This window comes from Propithecus coquereli, unplaced genomic scaffold (genome assembly GCF_000956105.1).
Source record: "Propithecus coquereli isolate 6110/MARCELLA unplaced genomic scaffold, Pcoq_1.0 Scaffold283, whole genome shotgun sequence".
NCBI lineage: Eukaryota > Metazoa > Chordata > Mammalia > Primates > Indriidae > Propithecus > Propithecus coquereli.
Genome location: NW_012148430.1, coordinates 844,094 through 871,873, shown reverse-complemented (window position 1 = coordinate 871,873; position 27,780 = coordinate 844,094). Strand labels below are relative to the sequence as shown.

Below are 27,780 nucleotides of genomic sequence, written 5' to 3'. Positions count from 1 at the left end.
GTGGAGTTAATACAGTCATATACAACTGATAATTGCATAAATAAATATGGCAACTCAACTGTCATTCATAAATACAAAATTTTATTTGCACTTCATTAGTGTAGAAAGACCACAATGCTTTTCATACCACAACACTCAAGACACGCCAAGTTATTCAAATACATAATTACTTATTTACCTTGACTAAACGAAACAGTGCAGTTTAATAAAAGATATACCAAAGATAGAGTTCACAAAGTATCAGACCAAAAAAAAAAAAAAAAAAAAAAAAAAAAGGAACACGGTCTAGGCATAATTGGAGTAAGCTTCACCATAAAGAGGAGAAGTTTTCTCATCACAAAGATACAGGATGTTTAGGCAAACACACGTATGTTCTTTGATATAGTAAAATGTATCTCTTTAAAATTCCTTCAAACAGGATTTATTTAGGACAGCAGCGTTGTTTTAAAATCTTTTTCTATAGTTTCAAAAACATTTCTTTCGTTATTGAATCTTTGTAGTTCTTAAAAGGATAAGGTATGTCCCTTAGGAAACCATGAGAGAGATTCCGCGGCCTTAGGACCAAGTCAAATCCAACCCTCTAACTAGCAATATTCTACCATTACCTTACATTAATAAATAACCTTCAGTGACGACCATGAATGGAGCTTTGCTTTGTGGCAGAAACACTCCAATACTTCAAAGATGCTACAGCTGGGGGAAATGTCTTGTAAATAAAGAAAAAGCACTTAAGATAGCTTTTTTCCAAAAAGTCTTTAGTTTTACAAATTTTCTTTAAAACAGCAAGCAAAGCACCACGTTCTCTCTTCTTATCAGAATATCTTCTGTCCTCATAATATAATTAACAAGGACAATTATATTATTTATTTCAAGAAACACTATACCTTTCATTCTCCCATTCTTCATATTAGAAGTACTAGGTTTCCCAGTGTATGCACACTAGACACTGGGGTAATGAAAGAATATAATAATTTGGAGGGAAATATGTAATTTATAACCAAAACTTACCCAGGATTGCATATTTGCATATTTACAAGTTAGTGTATAGCTCTGACTTGGATTACAAAGTGCGAAAGGAAATTGTCAAAATGATTGTAGTGCAGAATAGAACGCTTCCCCTCTCCAGGAACTGCTTCCACTTCGTCTCTAAAGTAGCAGATCAACAGCACCGGACGTGCGGTCTTGGCGGAGGCAGTTCTGGCGGTATCTCGGGCTCTGGTTGTAGCGAGAGGATACTATTGGACAGCTCATTCCTTAAGAGATCCAGAGGCATCTAAAGGTTAAAGAGAAAAGACAAAACACACTTTAACCTGATAACGTACATTACAGGTGACCCTTGAACAACCTGGGTTTGAAGTGCATGGGCCCATTTATATGTGGATTTTTTTCAATGAAAGTTATGCGAAGCGTGCCTACCTCCCCCACCCCCAAGACAGTAAGACCAACCCCACCTCTTCCTCTGCCTAATGTGACAATGACAAGGATGAAGACCTTTATGATGATCCACTTCCACTTAACAAGTAACAAATGTATTTTCTCTCTTTTATGATTTTCTCAATATTTTTCTCTTACTTACTTTATTGTAAGAATACAGTATATAACACATATAACATACAAAATGTGTGTTAATCAACTGCTTGTTACTGGCATGGCTTCCAGTCAACAGTAGGCTGTTAGCAGTAAAGTTCTGGGGAGTCGAAAGTCACATGCAGATTTTTGACTGTGTGGGGTATCCCTAATCCCTGTGTTGTTCAACGGTCAACTGTAAGTACTTTGCAAATTATACACTTACATAATAACAAAAGTATTGTTATATAAACCTCTCTGATCATCAAAGATTAATCAGACATTAAAATATTAAGCCAAAAAACAAAAAACAAAAAAAAACCAAACCAGGTTCAGGGCACTGCATGTCCCAACACCCAACACCAGGTACTCTATAGTCAGGAAGAGTCTATTTAATACCCTATGGTAGAAGACATCTGACCATCCTCATAAACATTTATTTTCATAGTGCCCAGTATAATGAAAATTTAATACATTAATAAATGAAAAAAATGGTCTGCATTCTAAGGACTTATATGCTTGCTAAAGAAAGAAATAACCTCTCTTGGCAATTATATAAACAACCATTTTATTAGAACCTTTTGAATCATGTTTGAACTGAGCAAATTTCACTTAACAGTAGTGTAAATAACCTTCGGTTCTTACTAATAATCTTTGAATCTAAGCTTAAAGATGCCTGAATAAACTACTGCTGCTCAGTGAAGCTGTCCAGCAATTTTCTTGCAATTTAGCATCATGGAAAGGCCTTTGCGAAGTGGCTCCCACCAGGCAGCAGAGCTCTGTGGGAGACACGCTCAGTTCCAAGGGGCTCTCTCCTCCGCGGGGACACCCGCGCACTTTGTTAGGTCTCCACTGTCTGTATCGAACTTAATTCTCATGGGAAAACAGGAAAAAAGAAAAACAAATGTCAAATAAACACAGCACAGTACTATACCTTGTTTAAGTCACTCCGCCAAACCGTATTTCAAGGCTAAGCAAATACACTGCACGTCAACTCTGAGGACGCCCAGACCCGAGATGGGAAACAGGTGTCCCTACAGCAGGTGGATGGCTCTGGCCGAGTTAACAACTACACCTGGTTCTTGAGCCTAAGTGTAACTCCTGTACTTTTGTGTCTAAATAAAAAATTCTCAACCACAAAGTAATAAAGGAAACAACAGTTTTCAGATGAAATATTTTCATGATGTAGATTCTTTTTTTTACCTTTTTCAAAATGTCATCGACGAGTTTCAGAAATATCTCATCCACATTGAAGTTATCCTTGGCACTTGCTTCGCAGAACCGCATCCCAGTTATCTGCTGTGCAAACTGAGAGAAGAAACGCACCTATTGCCTCTGTGTGGGCTGCCACATGGACCAATGCCTGAGCGTGAGGCCTGGCTTCCAGGGGAGAATCCTGGCCTCCGGGCTCAGCTTTCAGGGGAGCGGTGGGACTAAAGGGCTGGAAAGTCCCATTTATGCCCAAATATAAAATTCCCAAGCGTAACAGTTCTAACATTATGAGGAACTAGCAAAACAAAACCCAACAAAATCGCTAGGGTGACACCGGGACAGATCTGACATTTAACATGCATCATTTCTCCATGACTGAATCCTTAGCAAACATGAAGGAAACTTAAAACACATTAGAGCAAATCATGACAGCAATTTTATGGCTTAAAAAATCTTTCTCTATAAAATGTCAGGTTAGACAATAATGCCGTGTATACTAATCTGTTTATGTTTTCTCCCTCCATTTCAAAATGAAAATTTAAGGAAGTAGTAAGTCAGGAAAAAAAAAGTAAACAAATGAGAAGAATGTAACTGAATGATCACTGTATCGATAACTATTTCATAATATAAAATAATAAGTGATTTATTAACAGAAAAAAATATCAAGTCTAAGCACTGAGTGTGGGTCCTGCATCCCCGGGACCTCCGTGCCTCTCACCTTTTCACCCTGTTGCCTGGTGATTTCTCTGTCTGTTTCACAGTCCAGCTTGTTTCCAACTAAGAGAAGTTCTGCGTCCTCTGAAGCATACTGTGGAATTTTAAAAGAAGCTGCGTTTCAAAGACGGCACTGTCACGTACTGCAGAGGAGAGGTAAACCTACACAACGCTTTCCGCTTGTTTACGTTTGTGTGGTCACGTCCACCATCCGTGGGCGCAGGGTGTGTGAGACAGGGCTCACTGTGTCCTGGAGAGCAGCCTGGTCACAGGCACTAAGAATCACGATGCTCTCGTCCCTTGACCCAACCAATCCTAAGACTCCATCCTAATGAAATGATTCAAAACACAAGCAAAGCTCTATATGCAAAATGGTCATCAACTGAAAAAAACCTAGAAGTCCCACAAAATGGATGAAGAATCAAATAAGTTAAAGTACGTCTTAAAAAACACAGCCATTAAAAACCAAAAACATGCTTTATTTATTTTTTTAAAAAACATTTAATGACATAGGAAGGGCCTCATGATAAAATATTTAGTGAACTAAGCAAGATAAATGGAGTGAGTTCAGCCTGGTTTTTCAGGACAATAAAATTATAAATTTACTTTTGTGCTTTTCTTGATTTCCCAAATTTCTATAATGAAAGTATCGTTGATTTTATAACCAGGAAAAAAAGTTATGCTACATTTCTAAGTTTTTGAAAATATCTAGGCAAAGCTGGGTGTGGTGGTGCACATCTGTAGTCCCAGCTACTCGGGAGGCTGAGGCAGGAGGATCACTTGAGCCTAGGAGCTTGAGGCTGCAGTGAGCTATGATCAGGGTGCTGTACTCCAGCATGGGTAAAAGATCGAGACCCTGTCTCTTTCCCTCTTTTAAAAAAAGTTAAAATCTCTTAAATAACTCATTTAATTTTGTGTATTTCTAAAAAGTTATTTGAAACAGACTGCAACAAAAGACACCTGAATGGTGTAGCCGTGGCTCAGTTACTCAGCCAAGCAGGGCGTGAGTGTCCTATCAGTGATGTGTGGGCCACAGGGACAGCACCCCCCTGCAGTAAGCACTCAAGAAATGATGCTCTCGCTCAAATAATGATGAAAAGCAAAAGCCAAGTACCAAAGAAGGACGCAACATTAGATCTCAAGACCTCGTCAGATTCACAAATTCAAGTACCTAACCAGGCCTTAAGATTGAGGCCATTTCTTATGGTTTTATATTCATCACATTAGTTCCAAAATTTTAGACTACAAAAACTGTCCCTCTCTAACTTCCTTAGGAGCACATGCTGGCTGCAGCATGAGAGGACGTCAGAACCCAGTGATGCGTCATTGCAGACCCTGGCGTGACCAATGCCAAGTGCAGAGCAGGCCGGGGGCAGGGGCTCTGCCCCGGGTCGGATTCATCTTCGTAATCCTGGTCCCTGACACATTTTAAAGAGACATACACAGATGACATTGCTTGGTAAAAAACTGGCAAGTGAACATTCTCTAACAGATAGGTTTAGATACAATTTGTAGACAAAACCCAATTTATATTAGGTATGCTTGTTGCACAAAGGAACTAAATATCAAATTAGTGCATAAGGGAAGAAAACTCAAAATGTCGTCAACTGCCTATCATCACATCTCACCTCCAACTGCTCTGCCTGCTAAATGAGTATTTGGGGAATACATTGCTTAGAGGAGAACCCACAGTTTCAATTAATCATACAGACACAGGATATCTGTACCAAACTGAACTCACTCCATTTATCTTGCTCAGTTCACTAAATATTTTATCATGAGGCCCTTCCTGTGCCACTAAATGTTCTTAAATATTTCCTTCTTGTTCAAGATAAGGAGCTACAGGACATCTATTAATATAATTTACAGGGCAGACGTCCAGTGGGTGACCGAGTCTCTGCCCGCAGGCCCCGTGGAGAAGGCCATCTCCCCCAGGCGGCTGCTCTGCGGATGCTCAGGAAATGGGTGTCCAAGTGACCTCTCTGCAGACACGAGAATGTCCTATATCTAATTGCATGATAGCAGCTGGATATGGTGGACTAAGCATGTTTGGGCCTTGAAGCCAGACAGCCCAGGATACCACAATAAAAATCCTGGTTTTATCATTTATAAGTGACTCCAGATAAATTTTATTCTTCTTTGCCTCATCTGTAACAAAGGACTATACATCTCCCCTGAAGGCTGGCACATGGGTTAAATGATGGTGAGTCTGTACAAAACCATGCTCAATAAATGTGTTTCCCCTTCTTCCTTTCATAATGATTAACATCCACAAGTAGAGTGTTCACATGGGACAGAAACATGCAACTTACCTTATCAATCATCTTCATCCATTTTGGCAAATCATCAAACGTCTCCTTCTTAGTGATATCATACACTAATATGATCCCCTTGGCACTTCTGTAATAAGCTGAGGTAATGCTGTTGAATCTCTCCTGACCTGCTGTGTCCCTAAGAAATAACAGCAAAAATCAGTTTCCAAACAATAACCAAAGTAAGCAACTCTATATTCCAATGCAAACATAAATTATGCTTCTGTTTTTCTACTACGAAAGAACATGAGTAACAGGCACATTTCTTTTGTTTTCCTTCCCATGATGATTACAGTTAAAAGAGTGCAGGAAAAATTCAGGTTGACTAAAACTATATGAGATACAAGCTATCTTTGTACAGGGTTAACTAAATTAGATGAATGGAGCTGGATTATGAACCAAAATCAACATACTATTCCAGAATAACACAACTTTTTCCCCTAAAAGATAGAAAATCAGTAAGAGGAATGCTAATACTACATCAAAATATATGATCATTATGTTTTTCCAAAATAAAACAGGATGTACAGACTTTTAAAATGCAGCATGTACAAAGCAATCCCCAAGAGTTCACATTGTGGGTGGTTTACAAAACCATTCATCACACCTGAGAGCAATGTCGATGCACAGGGAATGCACATTTCACACATGCACACGCGTGTAAACCCCATGTACACAGGCACCCACCCGCTCTCACACGCGGTATGAGACTATGGAGGATGAACGCCCCCACGTCAAAGAGAATCATTTCTCACTCGCTCGCCACCAGTGCTAGCGCTGAGGGTGAGGCTGGGATCACCAACTACCACTTCAGGCGAGAGAAGAAAAAAGATTCACAGCTGCAATCCTAGCAGGTGTGGCCCGAAGTCAGCAGCACTGGGCCTGTGGGGACAAGCAGGACCAGCGTGTCTGGGAACGCCCCGGCCGTGCCCTGCCAGCGGGGCGAGCAGCAGCATCCCCACCGCAGGCCGAGCCCTGCTGCGCACCAGGCGACGCCTCACGTCTGCGCTAACACCTGAGCACAGGCACTACCGTTAGTCAGGGGAGCGTCTCTGAACTAGCTACAGTCAAACAAAAATATAAAGAAGTCACAATTACTTCCAAACCAAGATTCTGAAAATAAGAAAATAAATATTTTCATGGCAAAAAGTCACAATAAAAGGGAGGAGAGAGGTCAATGCCACAATAGTTTAAAGATGCTAAAATCCTATATAGAGCAAAATCTTAACTGTTTTTCAAATAAAATGTTTTCCCAATGTGACAATTTGGGCAGAAATAATAAAGCATAAAAGCAATTTTGTAATAAATTTTTGACATTCTAGAATAAATCTAACAGTACAAGGAAATTTACTACTATAAATTATAATGCAAGTTCACTTGACCACACTGTTTCCCATCACAAACCATAAACTTTGTTCTAGAAGGTTCTGAGTCCCCAGTGTCCTAGACTGTGAGAGAAACTGAGGAAATGGAGGGAACAAGAGGAACAGCAAAGATGTACAGGGAGTTAGGCAGTAGGCTGGCATGAAACTTTTTTTTTTTTAGTCATAGTATATTATGCTCAAGTCAGTTTTTCTAGGTGTTTTGCTTCTGTAAATTTGTTCAATAACAGGTATATGTGCTAGTATTTCCCAATGTCCTCAAAAGCACTGGCTCAAACCCTACCTGGGGTGGATGACAGTCATTTCTGGGTACGCTCTGCTGTCAGCAGGCAGGGCAGTGGACAGAGGCCCAGGGCACCTGGGCACTGCTGCTGGCTCCACGACTTGGCCTCTCCGAGGAACAACTTTCCTGAACTATTTCAGGTGCCCTCACATGTGCAGTGGTGGAGGTTCTAACTCCCTCTACGACAGGCGTTATCAGCAGTGAGGACATGCAGACACAATGACTGACACTATTTAAATCTACAATTCTCTGGTAACATACATGGTTAATATCTCATTTTGTTGATAAAATGACCAACAGTCCCCCACTAACAAAAAATGCTACAGAAGTAGTCATGTTCTTTTCTTAATCCTAAACAGAAAAGGTGGTCAAAGCAAAAGGTAGGGGAGATACCAAACAGATTTGCAAACACAGTAAAGTTCACTATTCCATGATTGCTAACTTGAAATCTAAACACTTCCTTTTTCCTCCAAACTGACACTGGCCACTTCAACCTGAAGAAGGACGTAAGCACGTTCACAGTGTACAGACGCTGGCTGAGACCTAGTTCTCCTGGTTCTCCATGTAATACGCCAAGAAACCGCTTGAGAACCATCACGTACTTCTCATTACCACGATGCTCAGTGGAGGAGGTTCTGGTCAGGAAGGACTTAACAAGGAAAACAATTTCTTTAAAGACCATATATAATTTAGCTTTTCCCAAAGAATCCTACCCCAGGTACGCCAGGGTGGAGTAAGCTGGGGGCAATGGCGTACACAAATAATAACATGGCTCTTCAACGCAAGGTCGCACCACAGCAGGTGAGTTTCTGCAAGGGGAAGAACACTTCCCTGGGCACCCTGCAGGACTGGGTCCCCAAACACACCCTTTGGCAAATGCTGCTATAATTTATGGCTTCCTTTAGACTAGACTTGCCACCAAACCAGTTCCCATTAGTGATGCCTTATTGCTAAACAAACAAAAAAGCTCACTACCAATGCCATTTGCTTTGTTCCAGAGGATGTAAGCATCCCCGGGGGCCCTGATTGGAAGCCCCAGGAGGGCAGAGGCTGGTCTGTTTTTGTCCACCAGGGTCCAGCAGAAAACATGTACTGAACAGAAGGCTACATGTTTAAAATTCAGAAAGCTGGTGCCCCTTCAAGGCAAAACATACTTCATAGTTTGGCCCAGAACTGCAAAAAAAATTGGAAATTGGAAATCTAAAGAATATGACAGATAGATGGAGACTGAATTCTTCAGGATTTCTAAAAACAACTAAAAGACAACACTAACAAAAGATAACACTAACAGGCACCTTCAAGGCAACTGAGAAAGAATAGATTTATATATCACTTGATTTCCACAGGGAATCAGTGAATAAAATTATTCTCTAATCCTTAGCACTTAGGAGTATACATTAATATTTTCAAACCAATAAAGAGTTATTAAATCCTTCAGAGCATAGCTTGCCATCCTATCACAAGTTATGACTTGTCCAACTCAGGATTTGGTCAAACGTTTTAATGTTTTAAAAAAATTCTGTGCTGAGTACTGTTAAGAAACATTTCCCATTTCTTTAAAAAGTCAATATAACACATATTTTTTTCTACTCTGAAATCTATAGATAGCACAATAAAGCTGAATTGCAAACTTAAATAACAATCAGATGTAAGATCTTCACTGAGCATTTTGGGAATTACGTACTTTTAATACATCTTCATTCTAAGCAATTTTAATTTGGCTTTTCGTGTAAATCAACTCACATTCATTTCTATATACATTCAATGAATTTAGACTCCAGAAACTGAGGCTCAAAACCAGAGAAATTATAGATAATATAACTTTTAATAAAAATAATCAAAGAATAGGGATAGTAAAAGGTATTTTTTGATGTAGTTTAAAAAAATGTTGCATGAATAGCATACTTAGAAATCTCAGAAACAGTAAGAAGCTTGCCATTAAAAAATTCACCGTTTTTGCTGACTTTAAATCAGACATAAAGAAAGAACAGAAACCTCAAAATGCAAAATCTGAGGCAATCATTCTAACATAAATAAATGAGCAAATTAGTTTACAAAAATCCCAGTGAGGAAACACTAACCAGTTTACCACTCCCCATTTAAAACCATTCCTTAAATTCCACTATTTTGGGCTTGGCTCTGAAAACTGAAGGTAGAAAACCATGTTCCTTTGCGAGAATACTCCATAGTATTCTCTCTCAGAAATATTTGGGCTGACAAAGTTTTCATTTTCTAGTCTTCTCTAAAGTGCCCCTGCCTGAATGACTTTCCCCACATACTAACTTACCTGCTATCGTGTATGTTTGAAGAACAGAGTAAATGAAATGTTGATTCCATTCAACAAGTATTTACTGAACGCCTATTATGTGCCAGCACCATAAAAATCCCACATAAATCTCCATTTTTCAAAATATCAATGCACTGATCATGCTTCTGCCTTTCTATGAAGAGGCAGAATTCTAGTATTTCCCCTCTATCTCCATAAACTTGAATTTTTCAGTAATGATAAAGAGCTGATTTCTAGAGATGTACAGTTTACCAAGGTAGGCTATTAATAAATCATCATTTACTATAGTAAGCATGTGATCTGTTCTCATGTCTCTGTTTTTGTTGCAAATTGAAAAATTCCTGCGATTCTGTTTTTCTAGTTTGGTAATACAACAATGCTTAGACGATTCAAAGATTCTTATTTGATGTACTTAATATGTCCATTTAAACGGTGCAATTACTAATTTTCAGGGCATAAACCAACTTCAGGGTATGAATGCTCCCCCTCTTCCAAGCAGAGAACGAAAGGAGCAATGCCAACCTAAGAGCACCAGTTAAACAAAAGCCCCCAATAGTGAAGGCTGGTCCAGTGGACAGAACAAGGGGACCCTTAAATGAAGCATTTCGATTCTGCGTTTGCCTCAAGGCAGGAGACAATTTCATGGCTTCAAGTCCACTTCAACACAACGACAACTAGTTCGACAACTAGTTCACCGTGAATAATTTCCAGGATAACCCCTGGGATATAAATGCATGAAACTATGTATCCCAGTCAACACATTTTATTTTAGCTACACTTACATAAAGTTCTTACCTATGCTCATGCAGAAATACTTACTAAGTACAGAGAAGAAAATAACGGTCCTTTTTCTGACCACAGATAATCAAGGAACTGAAAAATGTGACACTGACATAAAAATGTGACAACGACACCTGCAGCTTCTGGTACTTTGAACTTTTAGGAATCCATAGCAAATAAAATTTCTTTAGTTTGGCTATATCCAGAAATCGAGAAAAATGCACTTCTAACAAGACCCCCCGTGAAAACCAATGGGCGACGCTTTCACGGACAGACAGCTAGAAAATCAGAGCAGAGCAGAGCACATGGCGAGTCCACAGCGCCCCCTGAGGGCTGCTTCCGACCTCACCAGCTCCCGCTCTGCCCTCGACCCAGCGCACCCGCTGCAAAGCAGGTCACAACAGCGACAGCACAAGGACTGCTCGGGCCTCCAAAATAAACCGCCTGTTACTTTAAGAAAGTAGTAAGAATTAGAATCACGATTCCAATACTTCCTTTTCACCTACTGGATAGCAATAACGAAAAAAAAGGGTTATCTTTTACACAAAATATTTCAGAAGATCCAAATCTTATTTCAAGTATTGTACGATTAACAAAGTGGCTGGCATATCTTGGAAAATGAGTCGCTGTCGAAATCCCCTTCAGGAAAAGACAAATTCTACTTCCTGAGTGAATCACGGGAGTATTCCACGCAGAAAAGTTGCAATCGACCTTTCAGTGAGTCCAGCGCCTCTCATTTTCCCTCCCTCAGCTACGTTCCTCGCCACTGTCGCACGGTTGTGAAAATTTAGAGAACGAAGGCAGAGGGGTGAAGAGTCAAGGCAGAAGCAGGGGGAGTTATTTTTGGAGGATGCTTTTACATCCAGGAGACAGTGGTTTCTGAGCACCCGTGCTCTTCCTGGAACCACGCTCCCTCCACGGAGGGGATTCTGCGAGGTAGGGCCCTTAGCTCAGAGTCAGAGGCACTGCAGTCAGATTCCAGAAGCATCCAACTCACCAGCACAGACAGTCTTAGTGGGCAGAGTTCCAGGGAGGCACCAGGACATTTGCACATACTTTTCTAAACCAGATTACTGCCGTCAGGGCTGAAGACAGAGTACTCGTGCATTAATGAAGATGTGTGCCAGTCCTCAGGCCTGGCTGCCCTCCACTAAGGTAGAGGAAGGCAAGCGTCACACATACTCCAGTATTACCTACGTTACCTTTTGTGAAGCAATCTCATTCAAAATACCTCACCCGTCCACAGGTGCTAGGTACACAGATGGACACATCCCAAATCCTTTACCTTAAAGAGCTTATTATTAGAAACAGCAGTTTGTGTGCAAGACACTTTATTGCCATTTACAGAGTTAAAAAATGGGCAGCAATGCATAAAACAAAGTTTGCTGCTTTTTTGATCATGGGCTAGTAAAATAGGAAATATCTATTTTTTTTATTCAAGTATTTAGACAAGGCTCAAAGTTTCACAGTCAAGCCAAAAATAAAAATACAAAAACCAAAAGCACAAAACAAAACAAAAGTCCCCAAACCAAAAAATCCTTAAAGTGGGTTACGTAGTCAAGGGTGACCAAATAAAGACATTACCTCAGACACCTCCGGAAGGCAAGTAAGCAAAGCTGGCTCAGCTGCAGCTGTGCCCCAGACACGGACATGGATGAAGAATGAAGACATGGCACTAACATTCAAGCACTAGGTGACCGATGATGCCACAGATGAAGCAGCGGTTAACGCAGATGAAAGCAAACACACACACGGTAGACAAAGAATCAGAGCTGAGGGTGACCTGCCAAGAGGAGTTAGTGAGCTGAGTACACTGCATCTGTCATCACAAACAAACGGCATTCTCAAAAGACCTCGGCAGTGCCACTTTAAACCACCGCCAGACCCGATCTTAGCCTTGCTTCCACCTGCGGGCTGTTAATAGCTTAGAGAAAGCTATTAGTGCTGAATGCGATTTTAACACAGCTGGTTTAGCCTCTCATTCCAATCATGATTTCACAAAAGGTCTTCTCTTCAGAAAGGGGCCTCTGGATTCATCTCCAGTGGACATTAATGGGGGCCCAAGTCACGTGGCATTGGCAGCGCAGCTGGAAGGAGGATGCCCGCCCTGCAGCAATATTCACAAAGTGCCACCATGAGCAGCCCCTACAGGGGATCTGCCTTCAGGTGGTGCAAATCCGGTTATGAACATGTTGGACTTTCTTTGAATGCTGTCACTAAATACCTGAAGACAGGTATGTGAGCAATCATTTTAGTGACGACAGTTTTGATATCATGTCAAATGATTTGAAAACAGAGGAAAAAGGTTCCAAACTAGCTATCATTAAAGTATTAGGTTATTAAGTATGAAATGTCTGATTTCCTTAAGTACTAAGTTTGACAGGTGATATTGCCGACATTTCACTTTGACATTTCTTGTTTTATTTTTATTGTGAAGGTACATCCTCAGTCTTTTGAATGCACATATTGGCTTGTGATTATCTTTCAAAATTTTTTTAGAGCAGTTTTTGTGCAACCACAGCTAAATAAAAAATTCACGTTATTTTTGAATATGAGTTCTGTCATGGAACCAACGCTGTGAAGACAGGTCAAAATAGCAACAAAGTGTTTGGGAAGAATGTGGCTAACGAACGGACAGCATGGTGATGGTTTGAGAAGTTCCATTCTGGTGATTTTAATCTTGAAAATGAGCCACGTAGGCAACCTGAGACCAAGGTGGATAATGATGAGCTGTAGTGGAAGTGAATCCACCTCAACCTATGCATGCATTAGCAGCAAGGTTTGATGTTAATATTCCAACAATATTAGACCACTGGAAACAAATGGACAAGGTAAAGAAGCTGGATAGATGGGTTCCACACGAATTAAATGAGCGTCAGAAGAGGAATTGTCTTGAAGCTTGCCTTTCTTTGCTGTCATGACATAAAGGTGAACCACTTCTACACCATATTGTTACATGTGATGAAAAATGGATTCGTTTTGACAATCACAAGCATTTGGCACAATGGTTGGATAAAAATGAAATGCTGAAACACAGTCCAAAACTGAATATTCATCAAAAAAACTAACGGTGTCTGTTTGGTGGTCCAGCACTGATATTAACCATTACAGCTTCATGAAACCTGGTCAATCTATTACAGTGGATGTCTACTGCAACCAGTTGGATGAAACGATGAGGATGCCTGTGATTAAGCAGCTGAGATTGGTCAGCAAAGACAGGCCAATCGTCTCGCAAGACAACACTTGACCACAGGTTGCACAGACAACGCTGCACAAACTACAGTAGCTGGACTTGGGAACTCTCTGTGATCCACTGTATTCACCAGACCTTGCGCCAACTGACTACCACTTCTTCCAGGCTTTGGACCACTTCTTGCAAGGGAAATTATTCAATTCTCAACAAGCTTCGCAATCTCATTGCCACTTGCTCTCCAGGCTTCTTCGCTGCTGGCATAAACAGGCTACTGTTAAGATGGTAGAACTGTGTCAATAGTTTAGGCTGATACTTTGATTAATTGTACTGCTTCTTGTTTGAGATACAATAAACTACTTTTGATTCAAAATCAGACATTTCATATTTAATGACCTTAAGACCGTTCTATTTTCTACAACTCCCCATATGCAAGTGGAATACCACATAGCCTCTTCTAAATTTTCTTTTGAAGGAAGCACTGTTGATTTTAAAATAAGCAAAGGAGAAAAAAAGTAGGAGAGGTGAACCAGCTTGGTAGTTAATTTCATTAAACAAGCCTATGGATTATTAAAAACATACAGTGCATTACTGGGTACAGGCTCTTCCACTTACCAGATCTGTAATCTAATTTTCTTTCCTCTTAGCTCTACAGTTTTGATTTTAAAGTCAACACCTGTAAATAAAACAAATAAATATGAAGCAAAACAATAAAGATGAAATTTGTCATACAAAATAATTCTATTTGTATGTTTTTGTATTATTACCAGAAAAACAAACACACAAAAAACAGGCATCAGTAATAAATTCTAAGGAAAAGGCAGAAGCACACCAAGATGTACAGCCCCACACCACCCTTCTGCCTGAGCACACACTGGGAACGCTCGCCTTATCCTGATCAACAGACCTAGTATTTGCTGTCCATAGTACAATTTATTACTACCACAGTTCAGCATAGAAGTCAGCTTAAAATTACATTTCATAATTGTATCAACAAACGGATGGCTTTAAAAAGATGTTATCTTAGGGAAAATTCTTATATGGAACACTGGAAACTTCATCTTGATTTGAAACAGCCTTAATCTCAATTTAGAAATTACTGTATTAAAATTTTTGGCATCACAAAAAATTCAGGTAAATATAAACATGACGTTTATTATATTATCAATACGGAAGGGAGGAATTATTTTAAAAATGTACTCTTACACAAATTAACATGTCCAATTTTAATTTTTATTCATTTTAATATTATTAAGCAAACCATCATGTATCCTCTTTCCTTTTCAATTCCAGCCCATAAAGCTTCAGATGTATTTTTTTTTATTTATTTATTTCAGCATATTATGGGGGTACAGATGTTTAGGTTACATATGTTGCCCTTACCCCCCTTCAGATGTATTTTTTAAAACCAAATTTTCATTTGTGTATGTCACCTTATATGCTTTTCAATTACGGAAAACTTAAAATATTCCAAGACAATTTTTTTTAACATAATTTTTACAACTAAGAAAAATGAAAGGGATGCTGGCTGAATTCGAAACTAGAGACACCTTCCCTACAGGAACTACTTCCTGACTGCCTCTGGGACCCAAGGGTGGGTGATCCCGGCCTCCCACAGGCCGGCAGGCACCACATTTCCGAGTGGTACCTTGGCCAAAGAGCAGGACGCTCCACCTCTGGGAACTGATGCAGCGCTGCAGACAGATGAGGTTCTTGAGGGGGAGTGGAAGGCATGACCAACATTCACAATGAGTAACGCACAGTATATGGCAGACACAATGCCACAGCAAAAGGCATGTGGACCACCCTGGTGGAGGCCCTACTTCTATACAAGAGAAGTCTCATGACAATGTCATAAGAAAACAAAGCTTGGAGAACACTCTACTAGATTTTACTTCTTAATCTCTCACATCAGACAATTTCAAATGTCCCTGAAGGAAGGCTGGTTAACTCGATTTCACTTTCAGTTCTGGAACTGATTTGCTTTCCAAAGTCAAAGGACACGCGAACACAGCCTTGAAACAGGAAGCAGGGTTGTGCATGACTAAGATCCTTAAGCGGAGTTCCTTAACGACTCAGTGACAAGGTACCAGCATAACTTAGGTTCTGATTTTAAAAAGGTATAGCTTAATGACAAAACACTAGGGCCGGGCGCGGTGGCTCACGCCTGTAATCCTAGCTCTCTGGGAGGCCAAGGCGGGCGGATTGTTTGAGCTCAGGAGTTTGAGACCAGCCTGAGCAAGAGCGAGACCCTGTCTCTACTAAAAATAGAAAGAAATTAATCGGACAACTAAAAATATATAGAAAAAATTAGCTGGGCATGGTGGCACATGCCTGTAGTCCCAGCTACTCAGGAGACTGAGGCAGAAGGATTGCTTGAGTCCAAGAATTTGAGGTTGCTGTGAGCTAGGCTGACGCCACGGCACTCTAGCAGTGAGACTCTGTCTCAAAAAAAAAAAAAAAAATGACAAAACACTGCCCAGCTAATCTGTGATGGAATTTACAAATCAACTTCATACTCTGTCATGACTACTATTCTGTTTTAGTTTTGTTTCCAATTACTTCGAATGAGTTTGTTTTAAAATGTTTATTTAGAGGATGTAACTTTTATAAAAACTTGTCACATGGCTGCTGCTTTACTGAAAAGAATTGGCATATGATACCACTCTTGAGCTCTGCTTCGAATCAACTACAAGAGTCCCTTGAAACAGCCAGAGCAGGCAAGTTTCGTTTTGATGACGCTGTTTTCTCCGCACGTCAGATGCTCTTTTTCAACCAACCCGAGCAACTTATCCAACTTTAGCATTCCCACACCAGGACTACTTTGGTAACCACAAGGTTTAATGAATAAAAATAAAAGGACAGGGCATAATATTCAAAATCAGAAAATAAGTGGTAATAATATCATGTGATTACGAACACATCACTGATTCTTAATAGGAAAACAAAATAGGATTAATAATCTGTTTAGCCACAGTGAAGACGATCTAGTTTTAGTGAGTAGATTAATGTCAATAAAATCACTAATGACAGGAAAAATACCCAGTGGCTAAATCTAAAATTCCATGAATGAAAACAGTTCATTAAAATAGTCCTCTCTCTTCAATGAAATATCCTATACCTATATCATATCTAATAGCCATTAAATAGCTGGTAATGACTAGAAACAATCCAATTTATGGCTTAGAAATGTATTTTTATCAAAGTATACAACTAATAATTTCTAAAAAGCTTCTTACATCAAATCAAAAATTTCTTAATGTTGTCTATTTTTAATATTTGCACTTCATAGAAATGACAATAAGCCTCAACAAAAGGTAACAAGTTGTCAACAGCCTCGAATATCTGGTGGATTAGTTCTGGGAAAAGTCCGCAGAGTTCCTCCCACTGAGGGGGAAATGTTTACAAACAAACACGGGACAAAGAGGCTAGCAACTTCATTCCCATCCATAGCCCAGCCGCAGGTATCTGGACTCAGGGAGGAAGCAACCAGCCCCCACCACTCATCAGTTCCTGGGGCCAGTCCCTGCCCTGGAAAAGCTCAGTCATACTGACCTAAATTAAATTAACACACCATGCACTTGGCAAAGAAGTGTCTTTCTTTGCCGTTCTCTCTTCTTAGAGAACCTCCTTGTCTGCCCAGAAATCTTTTAAATCCTAGATTTCCCAGCTGAACCCTTCTCTGACTACACCACGCTTACCCTCCCTCCTCCACCTGTTCCCAGTTCTTGGCCCGGACTCTCTTCCGGCCCACATCATCCTGCTCCTTCTTTGTCACTCCCCCGAGGACAAACTCATCTTTGCCCCCTGAAGTCCAGGACATTGCCTGGCACACAACAGCAACTCAGTGAATCTGAGGACTGAAAAGCACCCCTTCTTCTCCACCAAGTGCTGTACATGTAAGGAGAAATGCTGGTTATTTCTGGAAATGTTAGGGAGATTCAGGACTGATGAATTAAAAAAGACACTTAAGTAGTAGACGGGGCGGGCAGGTGTGGAATGGGAGCAGTGGATGCGGGGGTGCCCAGCACGCACGTGGGGGAAATGGGTACACATGCAGAAACAGAGCGTTCCACTTCTACAGTTCCTCAAAGCATGGGGCAGTCTTAATATGCTCACAGCCTCTCCCTACATACCTCATCCCAGTGGATTATTCTGTAACAGTTTATTCATCCAGTCACTTAGATGAAGTGGTCCACTAAGCAAATTATTCTGGTAACAGAAGCTTATCTTTCTTTAAGCTTACCAATTTAGAAAGTCTTTTACTTTAGCGAAGCTTTCAAAAAAGACACAGGTTACAGGGCTATACCATTAACAATGAGCTTAGCCTGCTCTATTTGAGTCACTGTATCTTATTCTTGACCCTAATTTCCTTTAGTAATAATATGATAGTAAACATCTGTCAAACTTTCCAAGCCTTATACCCAATGCATCCAATCCTCGCAGTGCCCCAGTAAGGTGGGCGCTGTTACTTCTATTTTATAGAGGAAGACTTCAGAGCATAGTGAGGTAGGTAGTTCCACTGTGGTCATACACGCTATTTGAGCAGCAGAACCAAGATTCAAATTTAGACCACTGCCCACCATGAAAGGTTATTACAATAAAAGTCAGATGGGTGAAAAAAGAAAAAAAGTGTGAAATGTTCTGCAAATGGCCCATAATCACCATAATCAAGTGGTTACAGACAAAGCCTAACTTTGCGCTTTGCCTTCTATAAATCTTAGCAACAGCATGAACAGTCAGTGTGCTCAGTGCTCACAAGATTTCTAAGTTCCCCTTAAGGCAAAACATTTCCAAAACACTACTGTGTTTCTTTCTGCTGGGCCATAAAAAGTTACAAAAGTGAAAACAGCACAAATACACAGAAATTTCTTTCTTCACACATCTTTCCAGCAAAGCAAAAATAACGCTATGGTCCACGTCTAGGACTGCAGCCGAACAGAATGCGCCCTTTTTCCTTCCATGCTCATTTCCATCGTCCCCCCTCCACCAAAGATCTTGAGTTTGCACCAGACTATAGATTTTACCTAACACCTTCACAACACTGAAGGATTTTCAGACTTGGAAGTAAGCCTCAATTCAAACAGTGGTTGTGATGTTACCACAATTTACAGTAACTATCTTAAGTTTGTACAGTGGCTTTTCTTCCAAGGATCTATCTTATGCAATGTCATCCAATTTGGGACATAATATTCCTACTAAGGGAGAGGATTTCAAACATATTCAGTGAGTTGTGAGAAAATAAATTAAGAAATACGCCAAGGTCACAGAGAGGCAAATCTAACATTAGAAAACAAGTCACCCAGGCTGGGCGTGGTGGCTCACTCCTATAATCCCAGCACTCCGGGAGGCCGAGGCAGGAGGATCGCTTGAGCTCAGGAGTTTGAGACCAGCCTCAGCAAGAGCCAGACCCTGCCTCTACTAAAAATAGAAAAAATTAGTCGGGTGTGGTGATGCTCACCTGTAGTCCCAGTTACTCGGGGGGCTGAGGCAGGAGGATCGCTTGAGCCCAGGAGTTTGAGGTTACTGTGAGCTAGGCTGACACCACAGCACTCTAGCCTGGGCAACAGAGCGAGACTCCGTCTCCAAAAAAAAAAAAAGAAACCAAGTCACCTAAACACGAAGCCAGTCTTCTGCCCAAACTGTACCATCTCTGAGAGAAGAGTTCAAAACGAATCCCCATACCATGCAAACTCGCTGCTAGAACTTTCTTTCTATTCCTGTAATGTCCTCAGGAATTGTGAAATCCATTAATGTTATTTAATATTATCTGGCTTTTCCTACTAAAGCTGTGTTATGAAGATCCAATCAAATAGAAACTAAGTAATATAACTGTAAAATGTTTTGATCATCTCAGAAGCAGGCACTAGTAAAATAGTAATGTTACCATGTGCCATTAAAATATGCTTATTCAGGGTTGGGTGCAGTGGCTCACACCTGTAATCCCGGTGCTTTGGGAAGCTGAGGTGGAAGGATCGCTTGAGGCCAGGAGTTCAGACCAGCCTCGGCAACATAGCAAGACCTCATTTCTATCAAAAAAAAAAAAAAAAATTAGCCTGGCGCAGTGTCACATGCCTGCAGTCCTAGGGGAAGCTGAGGCCAGAGGATCACTTGAGCTCAGAGGTTTGAGGTTGCAGTGAGCTATGATCGCGCCACTGCATTCAGCAGAGCAAGAAAGAAAGAAAAGAAAAAATGCTTATTCAGGCCTGAGGATATCAAGTGTCCCATCCTAAGTTTAATAAGATCTACCCCTCTCTTGCATTCCAGGGCTGGCGTGCTTCCGCCCAGCACAGACAGAGCACCCCACGTCTCAGTATGCAGGGGCACAGGAGACAGCCTTGCGCTTGACTGGAACACACCGCAACACCACAGGCTGCACCAGGCAGGGGAGAAGGGGGAGAGTGGGAGCCACTCAGAGGAGTTGGACATTTCTGTTCTCACGGAAATACGCATGCACGAGAGAATTCCATAGAAAGGTGTTCATTCTCTTCACAAATAAAAAGAAAATTAAGAACTAACTTTTTTGGTCTTTGCTGTATTTCAGGTACTATTCTGAGGGCTTTATGTGCATTAAATCATTGCAGTGGATCATCTTAATTTTATGAGATAGATATCATTATTGTCCCCACTTTATAGATGAAAATACTGAAGTCAGAGTAGATGCCTAGGTCACTGAGCTGATTAGAGCACAGACTTGAACCCGGGCTGTCTGGCTGCAGGCTGTGCTCCTGCCCACTCCCTGTGCGGCCTCACCTAATGAATAAGAGGAGGAGGGAGTGGCTGGAAGGGAGGTATGAACACATATTTAAGGCTGAAAAAAACACTTTGCATTGCTAGGCAAGTATTAGAAAATTAAGAGTGAGGTACACTAGCTGGCTGGCTGGGGCAGATTCCATTCCTGCAACAAGAAGCCTTCTCTGCCCCTGGGCTATACACAAATCCCTATCTGAAAGGCTGCGGCCACTATGTCATTTTGAGCTCTTGGTCACAAGATCACATGCAAAAAATATCGACTTTACTACCACTCAGATCGGATCCATAAAAACACAGGGACTGTTGAATGGATGACGTATCTTACCCGGGCCATGCATTTACCTTTTGATGTTTCATATTCACCTATCTACAGATAAAGGATTTTTTGGAGTTTTTGCATCTACAGGATAAATTAGGAAGGGAAGAAAATTATAAATTGCCTTTTCTGGGCCAGGCACCTGAGATATTTTATCCTCATTTATTCCTGTACCATGAGATAGGAAAAGAGTGTAAGTCCCACTTTTTTTTTTCTTTTTATGAATGAGGAAACTGAGGTAAGTGGCTTGTCTAAGGACACAGTGGCGGCTTGTGGTGCAGCTGGAACTTAAATGCAGGACTGTTTGTCGGCCTCCAGTATCTACTCTTTCCACACATACCACCACCTGGGGAGCATCTGGAAAGAAGTGCTGACCAGGGAGAAAGCTGACTGTGCTTCTGTGGTTCTGTAGCCCATCAACAAGAGCGTTAAGCTTCTACCACACACAAGGCATGAAGAGGGAGAGAGCGTGTGGAAAACAGCAAAGCTCCTCCTTTAGAGGGGCCTATCCCTTCACTGAGTCCCGGCCTGGGGAGCCCTATCGGTCTGCTCCCATAGCTGGTGTGAGTTGGCATTGCAGGCTGTTTCGTTTGTTTTCTAAACCATGAAGGTATTACACAAGCACAGAAACCAAACAGTGGAGTTTGTAAGATTTGGGGGCAAAAATGTTTCTGGAGAAAAACATTTTCTGTTAAGCCTGTGTGGTGCTTCCTGGCTTTAAAGGATAAGGATTTTAAAAAACAAACAAACATAATCACACTCAATTAAGGGCACTATTTTTGGTCTGAGTTTTGGTTTTCCAAATACTTCCCAAATGTCAAAGATGTGCAATAAAGGGCAAAAGGAGAATGATCGACTTCTTCCTCGCCGAAGCACAATGGCATTTTGCCTCTTGTCCAACACTGCGTACAGCCACCCCCAGGACTCGCTTCCCCTTCTGGTAAGGATAAGCCAGGTGAGCAGGCCTCAGCCTTGCGCCCTATAAAATGGCCAGCAGAGTGGCGTCTGACACACAGAGCCTGTCAAAAACACGTGCTGAGGGACCGCTGTGCAGAGCTATGCTTTCTTTACAAATTCAAAGCAATGTTTATTTGGAACACTATCTGGCACCCAAGGCTAGAGAATAATTTGGACCTATCAGTTCTCAAAGGAACTTACTCTGCCTTCTACAGCCAGTTCCAAGATCTACTGACAGACTGCTGCTGGCAGATTCTACAGACTGGAGAGAAGGAGGCGATCTCTAAGAACCTGGATCTCTATCATGCATAACGAAACCTTTCTTCTTCAGTGTGAGCGCAGACAGGGAGAGAGGCTGAAAGCACTTCAGCCTCTTTAAATAGATTTTTATTCAACCTCGACAGCCCAATGCCAACTAAATCTGCATGCTTTCTCCTAAAGACAGCTACTTTATTCCACAAAAGGGGACACTGCGCAAGTCTATCAGCCCGCAGTAAGTTCACTGCATGAACCTAATCGCATAATGCACAGCATATGTGGGAATTAAGAACTGAATGCTAGTTTCTCGCACACTCACATCTCCCTGAGTCATCGTGTTACATCGTTCTGGCAGGGGCGTCTGCAGGAGGTTCTCTCCAGATGGAGCGCAACCACACTGGAGGGCTGCAGAGCCTGGGCTTTTGGAGTGGAATTCTGGATGATTTCCCCTAATTCTCTTTTAAGTGAAACACTTGGGCAGATCGGTCATGGCTTGGAAGACTGCATATAAATACAGAAGAGTGAAATAAAATACAGAGATAAGCATTTTAATCCAGTATATTAGATGTTCATTCTGGGTTTTCTAACAAAAATTTCCACCCTAAGTTTCCAGAATAAAGTGCAAGTAGTCAATTTCCCTCGACAGCCACACCACAGTTTCCAGGTAGAGACACTCCCGGACTCCCTGCCATCTGTCTGATCACCCAACATTCAAGGGTAGGCTCCCAGATAGCCATTTCTGCCGGTGATTTACACTCACCTGTTTCTTGGACCCTTCAATTCCGCTGCTGGCTCGATTGCCAGCCCTGAAGAAATGGAGTCACCTGCACCTCCCCACTCCCCCAGCACACACCACCGCCCACCGATCCTGAGTGCATCCTCATCTCAGCACGGACTAAAGGGGAGAGTCAGGCCAAGACAATACAGGGACTAGGGCCAGTAACTGAGTTAAAACAACTTCTGAAGTACTGTCATCTTCCAAGACCAGGCATTGTCAGGGGCCAGGCTCTGAACTGCAAGGTGCTGCTACACAATGAGAAAAACAAAGACAGTACCTTGTCTTTCCTAATTTTCTTCTTTTTCAGTTCAGGATAGTGGATTTTTGAATGTTCTTACTTGGCAACACAAAAGAACTGGCAATCCTATACTGGCCTCCAGCATTCTGGGGAAAATTTTACTGCCCCGAATATCAGAATTCTGATCTAGACAGCCTTATTTAGACTTTTCCTATATTTAAATATACTGATTTTGGAAAATTTTTTTAAATACGTGAAAGGCTTAAGATATTTGAATGAAGGAATATAGAGGTAAAAAACGCAATCCTTAGAGCATTACTTTTATATCCAAAAGGCAAGTGACAAGTGGTGACACGGGCATAATTAAAGTTGGTTTCATTGATACTATAGAATATCACTGTCTTCACAGGGCTGTTACGAGGACCAAATTAGAAAACTAGAGAGGGGCTTCGCCATACCTGACCTTTATGTGTATGAGACATCAGTATTTTCAACAAAGTAAATTTAAATCTCAAAGTAAGCTAAGGGACAGACAGAAAGATAGTGCCCCGACCCTGACCACCTACTAATCAGCTGTGCCACAGATGGTAAGTTTTTACCTCTCTGAGACTTTGTATTCTCATCTGTAAAACGGGGATAACTTCCAGGGATGCCGTGAGGCCTTTTCCTGGTATATAGTAAGTGCCCCCCAAATAGCAGTGACTAATAGAATATTATATTTTATGTGCACATAAAACTAAATTACTTATTCAAAGTCACAAACTAGTTAGAGGCAGAGCCTAAAGCAAGAGCCCAGGTTTCTTATTCTTAGTGTTTTTTCAAAAATGCAGTGTTGTTGGAGCAAGAGTGGAGGGGGGTGGGTAGGTTTCTACTGGGTAAAACCATTTCAATCCAAACAAAATTAACAGCTACTTGAAACTGTTACATAAAAATAAAACAAAGGTTGAAAAATACATAATTTTATGGGGTTGTTTTTTGATATATATTTTTTAAAAGCTCATTTACCTGTTTATGCTAAATCTAGTGGGAATCAAACAGGAGGAAAACAGATCAAGAATTCAGTGTTGCTAGGTAGAAATGGTTTCTGCAGTCTCTAGTCAGAAAGTAATGGTATAAATGTGCACACACACACATGCACCCACAGATTCACAGTAGATAATTAAGTATGGTTATCATACAGGCATCACTATGAGGAAAAACAGTGGTCCAGGTATGTTAGATAGTTGTAGATTTCCAGAGTCAAGTACTTTTTCCACTTCTTAAACTCTAAAAAGAGTATTTAAAGAACTTATCAAATTATGCTAGTTATAAAGGACTAAGTAATTCAATTCCATGAATACGAAATCCCTTTGAAAATAGTACTCCACTTAGACAACTTCCATTAAACAGGTCAATTATTAAAAACAATCTTTTAGCTTTTCATACCCTTGTGAATTATGTATCTTTTAACCAAATCAGCTTCTGATCTGATTAATGATACAAAAAGAAAATCAAATCAACATTTTACTCATTTGTAATTTTACATAATAGTTCATCATCTCAAATCCCTAAGGACTTCTACTACGATCCTTTATGCAAAGTCAAAGTACGTCTGATTTGCTTTTACAGGCACTTATTGGACATACCCTTCTAGTCTGTGAATTACACGATACTATCACTTTTGGGACCCTCCCCTGGGTCATACCTTGGGGCTCATGGTCTTTTCCTGACTCTGCTGTCATGAGTGGCAGGCACACATCTATAAGCCCTGACAGGGAAAGGGAAAACTGCAACCATGGAAGAGAATCTTCTCTATGTGGTGCTCCTTGTACTACACGGAGATGAAACTAGAAAAACCAGCTTCATAAGGACCCTATGAGCTAATTCAGGTGAGGCAATCACAATTTTACACCACGCCCAGCACCATGTTTAAATAGTATTTTTATAAAGGAACTAGAGGAATGAACTAATCTTCGCAACACTCCAATGAGGATGAAGCCTCCTCTGACCAGCCCTCAGTCCTACCTTCAGTGGCAGCACTCCCACCGTGTCCCCATACTCGGTGCACACCTGTAACACTGTGCCCCCTGAGCACTGACTCACTCTGGACAGAGCCCATGTCCTGTTTACCGCTGAATCCCCAGCGGATAGCATAACACGCAGCACACAGTAGGTGCTCAACAAGTGACCTGACAACGGGAAGGGAAAAGCAACTCCGTGGCAGAAACTGAAGGGTGCTAATGAGCTTTCCTAAAGCATCTTCATGCTCTGGAGCAGGCTGGGGGTCATCATCTTCCTCTAAACTTCCCAAAGCTAGAAACATTTATCGAGTACTATAGTATTTTAGTACTCCAGGCTATGTGTGGAAGAGACAAAAATCAGCAAGACAAAAAACTTCAGCCACACTTGGTGTGGGGAGTGTGTGTACACATAAGTACCCGCATTTATGTGCGTCTGTTAAGGGACAGAGAAATAAGCTGCCTGGTCTCCCTGCCTCCTGGTTTCTTCCTTATTCCCAAACATCCTATGCAACTCTGCCAAATTAGTTTCACTGTCATCGTGCCAAGCCTTACTTGGAAGCCGTTACGGTTCCAGGTGCCCACAAGATAGTGTCTACCCCCTTGGCATGGAAGTCAAGGTCCCGCAGCATCTGTTCCCATGGTCCCTCAGGAATCTTTCTAAGAATGTGGGGGTGCTGCTCCACTGCTGCCCAATTTATTTTATTTTATTTATTTTCTCCCTCCTCTATTCTGAGGGAATGCTGCCCAGTTTAGAAAACCCTTCCTCTTCCTCCTTCTAAAGCACAGCTTTGCTCATCTATCTCACCCTCCATCCACTCAAGCCCTCACAGGTGCCCACCTACTGGCAGCTGTACTGATTTCTTCTGCACACAGTACAACCATGTCATCCTCCATTTTTATAGATTTAAGTATGTGGAGCCATAAAAGATTGAAAATTCTGAATTGTTTTTAATCCTACTTTATTTATATGAGGTACTAAAATAAGAGCATAAATTTCATTTGATGATTTAAAAAAACTCCCTGTACTCTGTATGATCCAAGATTAGATATCTGAAACAAATATACAGGTATACTACTGAGTTTTAATATCACGTCCCTAAGGCCAATATTTTGAAAACAAACGGTACAGACAGCACAAATATTTCCAACATGATCTATTCCAAGAAAACATAAAGGGAATTTCTCAAAAACAAGACGATACAAAAATTTTCCAATAAGACATTGTAAATATAGTAGTATTGTTGTTACATGACAATGTGAAACCAATGCATCTAAAAATTATACCGACAGCCTTGGAACTATTGCTGGTTACAACACTAAGTATCCGTGTAAGGCTATGAAATGATACTTTCAATTCTGTGTATCAAATCTCCATATTGCTCAGTGTTTGTTGGACCACCCCTGGGGAAATCCCGCCCTGCCTGTCACTGAAGGTGACTGCCCTTTACTTTGAAGAATCATCCCGTTTATGGAGTTCTAGTTTTGACAGCTTTTAAGGGGTTTTCCACAGAAATCGTTGCCCACGTCCACCTGACAAACCCAACGTGCTGTAAGTATGACTTCATTAAAAATCTCCCCTGCGTCTTCACTTTCAGATACCGAAGCTATTACACTTCTTGACCTGGGGCGTTAAGGTATTCACTTCACTCTGTATTCCCAGAAGGAATCATCCCCACCAATCACCGGGTTATCTGAGGTAATGGATAAATACAGCTGAAGTTCCTCTGCCCTGCGTTTATGGTTAAAACAAGAAACTTGGTGTAGTTTTAGTCTTAATATTCTCCGTAGGCAATTTTAAACTTCGTCATTTCAGTGCATCATGAAAAATGGGCTCAAAATGAGAAAATAAGTCCTTGTTTACGGTGCAAATACTGCACCGCCTAAGGCAAGATCAAAACTAGCTATAGATGACCTGCGTTGGTCACGAAACCAGGGGCACGCAGGTGTTGTGAGCGGCCTTTGGCATTAACTTCACTGCTTGCCTGCTTCCCTCGTCACACCCCTTTTTTCTTGGGTGAGTATGTAAAAGGCCAGAAGCTTCCCTCTACCAGTTATGCCTACCAGAGCTGCGCCGGCCCAATGCATCACCCTGACCTCATGACCCGCGCAGAGTGCGGGAGAGGACGGCCCCAGCCCCGGCTCCGAGCGGGGACGCGGGAGGGGCGCGGGAGTCTCGCGCCCGGGCAGGATGGAGGGCCGCAAGGCCCCAAGGGCAAGTCTGCGTAGAGACTAAACGAAAAACTCCGTCTTTGGGAACGGGATCGACGGGGTTCCACGGAGACCCCGTCCCCCAGATGCAAGGCCACCCGGAGCCACACAGCAGGAGCGGGGGGAAGGCTCTCAGGCGCGAGAAGAAACCAGGCCGACGAGGCCAAGGACACAGCCCTGGCGCCGGGGAGCGCAGCGCCGGAGGCGGGAGGCCCAGCCCGGGTCGCGCCGGAGGCGGGAGGCCCAGCCCGGGTCGCGCCGGCCGCTGCGCCCTTACCCACGGTGGACTTGCAGGCCTCGCAGAAGGTGTCGTCCGTGAAGCGCTCCATCAGGCTGGTCTTGCCCACGCCGCGGGAGCCGATGATGATGACCTGCAGCTTGAAGTCGGCCGGCCTGGGGGGCTGCTTCCTCCGGCGGCCCTGGCCGCCCGACAGCGCCGGGGAGCCCGCGCCCAGGCCGCCGCCGCCCCCGGCCCGCCTCTGCAGCGCGGCGCCCGGATCCATGCACGCATACGGCTCCCGCTCGGCCCGCCGCCCGCCGCCGCCC

General features: G+C 41.9%; 1 protein-coding gene across 1 annotated transcript; it reads right to left on the bottom strand.

Annotated features, from left to right (window-relative positions):
* Positions 1-61: 61 nt before the first annotated feature.
* Positions 62-27,770, bottom strand: RAB12 (RAB12, member RAS oncogene family). The gene is made up of 6 exons (XM_012648379.1): positions 27,512-27,770; positions 14,342-14,402; positions 5,805-5,943; positions 3,497-3,586; positions 2,770-2,874; positions 62-1,273 (listed from the first exon to the last, which is right to left on the bottom strand). Exons 1-6 carry the CDS (start codon positions 27,735-27,737, stop codon positions 1,160-1,162), a joined length of 735 nt encoding a protein of 244 aa, XP_012503833.1. The 5' UTR covers positions 27,738-27,770; the 3' UTR covers positions 62-1,159.
* Between the last annotated feature and the right edge of the window lie 10 nt (positions 27,771-27,780).